The sequence below is a fragment of the Perca fluviatilis genome, chromosome 23 (assembly GCF_010015445.1).
Source record: "Perca fluviatilis chromosome 23, GENO_Pfluv_1.0, whole genome shotgun sequence".
Taxonomy (NCBI): domain Eukaryota; kingdom Metazoa; phylum Chordata; class Actinopteri; order Perciformes; family Percidae; genus Perca; species Perca fluviatilis.
This window is the reverse complement of record NC_053134.1, coordinates 3,369,540-3,379,607: the sequence shown is the minus strand read 5'-3', so window position 1 is coordinate 3,379,607 and position 10,068 is coordinate 3,369,540. Positions and strand designations below refer to the sequence as shown.

Here is a 10,068-nt window from a genome sequence, read left to right as displayed (position 1 = left end):
TCGGTCTGGACTTGATCTGTTGTGGAGCAACTATGCTCGAACCAGAGCTGTTCGGACCAATCAGATTGTCAGGGCGGGCTTTATTAACCTGACTCCACCAGGTGGATCGCTTCGCATTTGCTCGGCATATCCATCTGGGAACTTTCCGTTGGAGAACTCTTGGGAAGGGGCGAAAATCCTGGTTAGCTGATTGGATAAACCATCTGTCTATCTACCACCTATAGTTGGTGATAGACGGGCCAAATCAACCAATCGGATCAAACTCTTGCCAAAACCAGTCAGGAGAAGAGCAAAAACATCTTTTCCTCTGAGAAAAGCCTCCAGTGCCGTTTTTATGCTCTTCTTTCAATGAAGGAATACTTTCTGATTCAGATAAAACTTGCTGCGATAGCTACGCTCATCTCATCCGTGGAAGCCGCCACGTTGTTTAGACTGAACAGTCGCTTCTCGTCGCGTCACACCTAAACCCGCCTCAAAACCAATGCTGATTGGTCGGTCGTTTGGTGAACGGCTCCAGATTTTCTCTATCTCAAGATGCCAGACTGATCTGCGAGTAGAAAACTGGAGCTCGCCAGATCAGGACGGTCTGACGAGGCTAGCGTTATACTAGCAAATTGTTTATACGATGATGGACAAGTGATCAACAGTAACGTAATCAACCACGTCACCAAAGAGCTCTTGGGTTGAATTTGTTTACAACAAAGATGGCTGCCGCTGGAGGATTGAGATGTGTAGATTCCTCCATGGCGTCTGTTATAGAAGATATCGACAGCATATTGATTTTAAAAGAGGAACAGAGAACCACCATCAAGGAATATGTCGATCGGAAAGATGTTTTTGCCGTCCTTCCTACGGGATTTGGCAACGTTGCATACTCCGTTGCTCTGATTGGTTGTAGGTCTATCTGTTGCTCTGATTGGTTGTAGGTCTATCCAATTGAGTGCAGAGGCATCTTTTCTGGTTCAGTTGAAACACGCCCCATAATCACAGCCCAATGGAGCAGCATCAGACTCAGATTCTGACTACAATCTGACTATGACGATGTCAGGCTACTGTTTACCCACTCAGTTTAATACAGTCAGCGTTTTCTTGGATGTCATCTGGTGGCCATTAGAGGAACTGCAGCTGAACAGACTTCCGTTTTGGTTCCAACACTCAAATGTTGTGACTGCTGATTAAATTCAAGTACTCAGGATAACTGACTGGACTTAAGAGGTTAATAGAACATTTTCTAGCACAAACTCTTCTGTCTTCATGTGATAACAGTTTGTCTGTTTTTGTAAATGTAACTTAAGTTATGAATATACGGTATCTGTTGCTGCTGCTGAATCACTAAAAACTGTAAATAAAAAAAAAAAAACATGACCGATTTGTCAATGGGTCACCAAACATGAAGAATGGTGTCAGCAGGGCCATACTGTACTTTACAGTTCAGCCAATAGTGGTTGTTTGTCCTTAAAGGACAAATCTGGCACAAAATGAACCTAGGGGTTAATAACACGTGTACCGAGTCGACCGTTCTCTGGGATATGTTTTCATGCTAATCGAATGTGACCAGTTTTAGCGCAAACCGCTAATTAGCTGTTACAAGCTAGTCGTCGGGGCACGAGGAAAGTAAAAGGAAATCGCCAATTTATACCACTAACAAGGCTCAAAATAGCACCACACTTCCACTGTAGCATAATGAGGGTCCTTACATGTAAACCCAAGCATTGAGAACTTTGTAAGTGTACAGACAGTTTATTAAAAACATAGTTTGAGCTATGTTACTGGTTGAACGGCGTTCGACTGGTGGTGACTGTTTTCCCCAAGATGGCGCCCGCCTGTATATGTAAACGGTACTGTCTTTCTAAACTATCTTTTTAATTAACTGTCTGTATGCTTGAAGTGTGGTGCTATTTTGAGCCTTGTTAGAGGTGTAGAAATAGCGATTTCTTTTTACTTTACCCTCTGCCCCGACTACTAGCGTTATAAGCTAATTAGCGGTTTGCGATAAAACTGGTCACATTCGATTAGCATGAAAAACAAATCCCAGAGAACGGTCAACTCGGTACACACGTGTTATTAACCCCTAGGTTCATTTTGCGCCAGATTTGTCCTTTTATGATGGTCTATTGAGCATGGATAATGGACCGCTGATTGCAAGACTCTCACAAAAGTTTCAAAATAGGTCAGTAAATGATGTATAGCGTAAGCACAATGCTGCTAGCTAGTTACAAATCAGTGCTATTTGTGTTGGTGCCTTTGTAAGAATTACAAAATTCTGTTATGGTCATTTTAATTCACCAGTATTTATTGATGATATAGTTGTCAGCCAATGATAACCGATGGGTTAGGGTTTGGTTGGGTGCCTAGCAGAGGCAAAGCCAACACGGTCCTGTCCTCTGTCAAAGATGCTGTAAAACTCTGTAAGAAATACATCTCCCAGAATCCACAGGGGGCCATCGGCGGAAAAAATATCCACGGCCTGGAAGCCACTGAAACAAAACACCCTGTTGCCAAGCATCTCCTGGAGACAAAGAGACAGACAGAGACATGACTTTTGTAGATGTTTAGAGGCATTTCAGTAAAAAACTGTGTATTTATGTTAATGTTTGTCATGTCAACCATAATAATATAGCTGAATGAATTATCTTTTCTCTCAGGGGTAGATATAAAAACAGACAAAACATAGAAACATCGGTTACACTTTCCATGAAGGTATCTACATAAGAGTGACATGACACTGTCATGAATGTGTCATAAACATTATAAACAAGTCATAAACGTTTATGACATTACGCTTCTTTTAGTAAGTCTCTTTTGGTTTTTTTCTCATGACAAGTTAGGCTTAGGGTAAGATTAGGTTTGGGTTAAAACGCAGCATCAAGGATGGGGGACCACTGGCGTGAATAAAAATAAAAATTGGTTATATGAAAGCTGTTTAAAAGACGGACAGATATTAAAAGCAGGTTAAAAGAACCACTGGACAGGACGGACAGCGGGAGATTAAAACTTTAAATAAAAGGTCACCTCCACAACTACCCTGGTGTCTCTCCTAGAGACATTACAAAATAAATACATAAAATAAATAAAATTATATATATGAGTTATGTAAATAAATAGCCTGGCGTCACAATACAAAATAAATTATATCCCAATATTAAAAACACCTTATTTAAACTCAAAAATAAAAATAAAAACATTTAAAGGGTCATAAATACTGTCTGAATTACTTGCCCTTGAGGTTAAAAATTATATACACATGCCATTCAAAATTAGTAATAAGTGCTATGTTTAAAAGTGCTTTAAAAGGTAAAAAGTGCCACACAATAAATAACCATTAATAATTTAAAATACATCATAGAATAAAACCACATGTTAGAGTTAGGGTTAAGGCTGTTTTATGCTTCTGCTTTGAATGGATGGCCTACGACACAGTCATGACACTGTCATGTCACTCTTATGTAGATACCTTCAAGTAAAGTGTTACCGGAACATCTTAAGTGCATGGGTCCATCAAAGAAATGACAAATGGTGAATATAACCTGTATTTTACAGAAGCAAAAGGTTGGATTCAAAACATTTGACAAACCTTCCTAACGTATTGCTCAGCAGTCAGTGTGTACTGTATTCCTCCGAGTACGAATGTCACATGAGGTAAACTAGACAACCTGGCACAGTCGATAAGGTACTGAAACACATACAAAAGGGAACAGTCAAAAAACACATTTTGCTAAAAGCAGTATACAGTTCAGATGCCACTCCTATTTTTAAGTTTTAAAGCGTAATTCTCGCCAAAAGGCAACCTCTTTTTGTGAATGTACCCGAGTCAAACTTTTGCTTAAAAGCATATTTAGGACGGAAACGCCACTTTTAAGATTGATCGTATTCTCGTTTTTCGGTCAAATGGCCGTTTGAATGGTAGTGCTAGGAGCACTGCTATGATCGCATCAAAATCACTATTTTTAAACCACTAAGAAGACACAACATCAGACTTTGCTCCAAGTATCACCAGGGGCTCTACACATGAACTCCAGCATTGAGAACATTGATTCTGTACCCAGAGTTTACTAAAAAGAAAGGTTTTCACCAACTCACTGTAGCTGTTGTGTTTTCCGGTCGATGTCCATCTCGCCAGTCAAAAAGAGTTGATCTCCGAATGCAGCGTAACAGGGAGGAGAGGAAAGATGGAAAGCTCCTAAAGCTTAGTTCCATATAAATGCACGGATATTCGTTGTTTTGTCGTTAGTGGAAAAACAATATTGACCTTGTAGTTGAAAAAGGAGCCTCGTATAAGAATGACGTTTCCTCCTGGGGAGTCCGTTCATTCGCACTCTGATATCGACTCATTTTGACTGGCCAGATGGCGGCGAGTGGAAAAACCAACTGCTACGGTGAGATGTTCAAAACCTCTCTTTTTTTTTTAGTAAACTCTGGGTACACAAACAATGTTCTGAATGCTGGAGTTCATGTGTAGAGCCCCTGGTGATACTTGGAGCAAAGTCTCATGTTGTGTCTTCTTAGTGGTTTAAAAATAGTGATTTTGATGGTATCATAGTAGTGCTGCTAGCACTCCCAAAAACGAGACTGAGGTCAATCTTAAAAGTGGCGTTTCCGTCCTAAATATGCTTTTAAACAAAAGTTTGACTCGGGTACATTCACAAAAACACCCTAGGTTGCATTTTCTACTATGATTGCATCAAAATCACTATTTTTAAACCACTAAGAAGACACAACATGAGACTTTGCTCCAAGTATCACCAGGGGCTCTACACATGAACTCCAGCATTCAGAACACTGGTTGTGTTCACAGAATTACTAAAAAGAAAAGTTTTGAACGACTCACTTTTGCAGTTGGTGTTTACGGTCAACGTCCATCTTTCCAGTCTAAAAGAGTCGATCTCCGAATGCGAATGAACGGACTCCCCAGGAGGAAACATCATTTTTATATGAGGCTCCTTTTTCCACTACAAGGTCAATATTGTTTTTCACTAACGACAAATTATCCGTGCATTTATATGGAACTAAGCTTTACCATCTTTACTCTCCTCCCTGTTACGCTGCATTCAGAGATTGACTCTTTTTGACACTCCCATTTAAAAGGCCATTTCACCGAAAACGAGAATACGGGCAATCTTAAAAGTGGCGTTTCCGTCCTAATTATGATTTTAAACGAAAGTTTGACTTGGGTACATTCACAAAAAGACCCTAGGTTGCATTTTGACGAGAGTTACGCTTCAAGTATTCTCCCGAAATGTCTACTCGTTTGTAATTTATTAATAAGCTTTAGATTATACGATGAAATTTTGTTTAACCTCGTCTATGTTTGAGGGTGTGGCTCCAATCAGCTGCTGGAGTTTGAGGATGTCGGTAGTCGGTCCAGCGATGAGGGAGGTTCCCGTATCGACAATCGCCTGACAACCACGAGGACAGAAGGAACTCACACCTTGCACCGCGACACTGAAACATACACAGAGGTCAGGATTTTGAAAATTAGCACTTCTTGTTAGTACAATGGTCAGGACTCCTATTTGATTAATTTTAATGATGTATCACACAGAATCACAATATTAAAAAGATGTGAGAAACCTGTCCATCTTAATCTGCCAGTATCCCTTAGCAGTCACTGGGAGCCAGTTGATTGGTCCACTGTACAACAACTTGTCAATTCCGCCTATCAACAGTTCGCCTTCTGGGTTGCTTCTACTTGTTTTCCTGCAGGGACAGAAATCACATTCCCATTAACAAACTGCTTATGGACCCCAAACACTTTCTTATCAAACCACCCAGAGTCCTCTCGACCCTTTTGGGACCCTTTTGAAATCTTTGAAACCTCGGAAACTCTTACATTTCTCTGGATCCCTTGAGACCGAATGTCTCAAACCATGTCCCTTGTGCAAATTTGCATTTCCTAAGATAGCAAAGGAATACCTCTGATTGGCTTACACTCGAATTCTTGTATTACTAATCTAACCCTAACCAATTCCACTCCCTCATGCCTTAACCCGACCAATCCAACCAACAAAGGGAGTAAGTACTAGCCAATCAGAGGCAGAGTAAAGCGGGTCATGTCATCGCCATCCTAGGAAACTCAAATTTGCATGTCCCAAAAGCCAACAGTAGCCAAACATTTAACCAACAAATTCATTAATCAGCATTCTGCCGATCCATCAAGAACCCCTGGGAATTAAGACTCTTGAACACCCTGGACCATCCCAAAACACTGGGGAAACCTCAGAAGCCACTGGACACTTGGACTAAGCCTAAGTAACCCCTTAACAACAAGGGGTCTCCACAGTTCCTTTGTCTGGTCCCCCCAAAACAGCAAAACAATGCTCTAAACTAGAGGATGACAATTTTTCGGGACTCCCGCGGGTCACGGTATTCCTGCTGGAGTCCCGCGGTACGGGAGTCAATTTCACTGTTGATAACGTGATAGGAACGGAATAGAGGGTAGAAATCAACAGGAGCGGGACGGAGAAATGTGTGTTTTGAGTTTGAGAAGATCTCCATTAGGAATTAGGTAATGAAATGGCCTAGGCCTGCAGGTAATGCATGTTACCTATAGGCCTGCAGGTAATGCATATTACATAGGCCTGCAGGTAATGCATGTTACCTATAGGCCTGCAAGTAATGCATGTTACCTATAGGCCTGCAGGTAATGCATATTACATAGGCCTGCAGGTAACGCATGTTACCTATAGGCCTGCAAGTAATGCATGTTACCTATAGGCCTGCAAGTAATGCATGTTACCTATAGGCCTGCAGGTAATGCATATTACATAGGCCTACAGGTAACGCATGTTACCTATAGGCCTACAGGTAATGCATGTTACCTATAGGCCTGCAGGTAATGCATATTACATAGGCCTGCAGGTAATGCATGTTACCTATAGGCCTGCAAGTAATGCATGTTACCTATAGGCCTGCAGGTAATGCATATTACATAGGCCTGCAGGTAATGCATATTACATAGGCCTGCAGGTAATGCATGTTACCTATAGGCCTGCAAGTAATGCATGATACCTAGGCCTGCAGGTAATGCATATTACATAGGCCTGCAGGTAATGCATGTTACCTATAGGCCTGCAAGTAATGCATGTTACCTATAGGCCTGCAGGTAATGCATATTACATAGGCCTGCAGGTAATGCATGTTACCTATAGGCCTGCAAGTAATGCATGTTACCTAGGCCTGCAAGTAATGCATGTTACCTAGGCCTGCAGGTAATGCATGTTACCTATAGGCCTGCAAGTAATGCATATTACATAGGCCTGCAGGTAATGCATGTTACCTATAGGCCTGCAGGTAATGCATGTTACCTATAGGCCTGCAAGTAATGCATGTTACCTATAGGCCTGCAGGTAATGCATATTACATATAGGCCTGCAGGTAATGCATATTACATAGGCCTGCAGGTAATGCATGTTACCTATAGGCCTGCAGGTAATGCATGTTACCTATAGGCCTGCAGGTAATGCATGTTACCTATAGGCCTGCAGGTAATGCATGTTACCTTGGCCTGCAGGTAATGCATGTTACCTATAGGCCTGCAGGTAATGCATGTTACCTATAGGCTTGCAGGTAATGCATGTTACCTATAGGCCTGCAGGTAATGCATGTTACCTATAGACCTGCAGGTAATGCATGTTACCTATAGACCTGCAGGTAATACATGTTACCTATAGACCTGCAGGTAATGCATGTTACCTATAGGCCTGCAGGTAATACATGTTACCTATAGACCTGCAGGTAATGCATGTTACCTATAGGCCTGCAGGTAATGCATGTATAGTGTAGCCTAAATTTCAAGGCAACCTCAGTGATTTGACTGCGATTAACCAAATGCACACACGCGATATCAACTGGCTAGTTATCCTCCAGACAGCGACGGACAACGTCTCGTTTTCTTTCTCTCTTTTACGCCAGGTGGCTCGCGGTGTGAAGTGCGTGTCCACGAAATAGGGAACGAAATGGGAGCGGGACGGGATTCGGGAGTCTCTCGGGATTTTGCAGGACAGGATTTTTTTTGGGGGGGCAGTCACGTGATCGGGATGTGACGGGAGTATTTTCGTGGGCTCGGGATGGGATGGGAGCGACAATTGATTCCCGTGTCACCCTCTACTCTAAACCTTTGTAACCCTCTGGATCTTCCTTAAACTCTTGGAGATCACCGGTAGTCTTTAGCTGTTTGGACTCTCCTGAAAGCACAATTAAACCTCCTGCATCACCTGAAACCCTTCCCTGAAACCCGTTGAACACTGAAAACTCCCTGGATCCTTGAGCTTGACTATTGTCTCCTGGAGGACATTGGACTCCGGTTTGAAAACCATAAATAAGTGTGACATGAAAGTTGCTTGAAAGCAACTCTCCTCACTCCACTCCAGTGTGCCCCTGAGCAGTGTTAATTTTGTCAGACGAGACGAGACTAAATATGTTCGTCAACGACCTTTTTTTCCATGACTAAGACGAGACGCTGACGAGACTGCGCCAATGTCCAAAAACGCTGACTAAGACTAAATGAACGTGCATTATTGTTGACGAAAAAAGACGAGACTCAAATGTTTTGCATAAAATGAAAACTAAGATAAAATCTCTCTTCATTTTCGTCTACAATCGTCTCTACTTTTCCATCATGAGAGAATATTCAGCTGTTACTAGGGTTGGGTACCGAGACCCGGTGCTAATATGGCACTGCCTGGTGCCTTAACAACAGTTATCTACCGGACCGAATAGCAACGCGGATTTCGGTGCCACTTAAATGCCTCCGCTTCTCTCTGATGCTCCTAAACGGACGTTAGAGGCAACTGAAACATTGCTGCACGGGACGCTAGTTAACAGTACACTTGGCAGCAGGTAACGTTAGCCTACCGTTAGCTAGTTAACACTACACTTGGCAGCAGGTAACGTTAGCCTACCGTTAGCTAGTTAACACTACACTTGGCAGCAGGTAACGTTAGCCTACCGTTAGCTAGCAGCTGGAGTAAACAAGGTTAAAATGCTGACAGCTAAACGGTGTAAAAGTTTGTCTGTATTTCACTGGAGAGGATTCCAACCATTCCAACACAGATGGTGCGTTCACTTGAAATGAGCCTCGCCAGCTTCGTGCTGCATTAAAAGTTATTGTAAAATATCCTTTTCCCATGCAGTGGTTGTTTTTGTCGTTTACCAGGAATTTACTGGTGAAATAAGTATTTGACTGAAATGGTTATCAGAAATAATCTCAGAAATAATTTATTCAAAAAAAGACTATAATGTTTTGACTAAAACTAGACTAAAATGACGAGACTTTTAGTCAACTAAAACTAAAAAGATATGTGAATGACTAAATATGACTAAAACTAACAAGGACATTTGGCACAAGACTAAGACTAAGACTAAATTAAAATAGGTGACAAAATGAACACTACCCCTGATCAAGGCAATGAACCCCCTGAACTGGTTGTACTGGTGAGCTCCCAGTGCGAATGCTTCAAAATAGACACACTTGTGAGTCATTGGGCTGGAAAAATGGGATCTCACCTGCTGAGGAAGAAGGAAAAAACCGGCTCATCCACCGTCCTCTGCGCCAACATGTTGTCGAAAACGGGGTTTCCAACGATCTCTGCCAGGGACGGGTAAGCCATCCCCAGAATACCGTCGAACTTCGCCATTACAAATGCGGAACCGGGCTCATAGACTGACTCCCCGAACTCCTGGTTCAGGATGGACATATTCCCGACCTGGACCAGAAGAGTATTATAAAACAGAGTACACCTTCAGCTTCTTCAGCTACATGGAGTCAAAACAAATCTTCAAATCTTTCACAACGGTTGTGATTGGGCTTTTTGACGGAGTTCGGTTTCTGCCAAAACTTAAATTTTTTCCCACAGAACCGAACCCTACGCTCGCACTCGGCGCGCTACGCTGGTCGCCGTAGTGACGGCGCCGTTGATTACGGGAAGGTGTTTACGTAGGTGGAGCGTTCAATGCAGCAGGCTGTGAGGAAGTGGACATGGATCTGGTGAGCAGAACAAGTTGTTGTTTGGCAGAACTTTCAGTCTAAAGAAGTCCAGCTACAGTACAGGCCAAAAGTTTGGACACACC

At 42.3% G+C, this 10,068-nt stretch overlaps 1 protein-coding gene across 1 annotated transcript in view; it reads right to left on the bottom strand.

Moving 5' to 3' along the window:
- Positions 1-2,272: 2,272 nt before the first annotated feature.
- Positions 2,273-10,068, bottom strand: part of nots (nothepsin) — a 24,427-nt gene continuing 16,631 nt past the window's right edge. The window contains exons 5-9 of the mRNA XM_039790999.1: positions 9,505-9,704; positions 5,572-5,697; positions 5,298-5,442; positions 3,575-3,673; positions 2,273-2,509 (exon numbers count right to left, since the gene is read on the bottom strand). Coding sequence (XP_039646933.1) covers positions 2,333-2,509; positions 3,575-3,673; positions 5,298-5,442; positions 5,572-5,697; positions 9,505-9,704 — 747 coding nt within the window. The 3' untranslated portion in view covers positions 2,273-2,332. The remainder of the gene's footprint in view (positions 2,510-3,574; positions 3,674-5,297; positions 5,443-5,571; positions 5,698-9,504; positions 9,705-10,068) is intronic.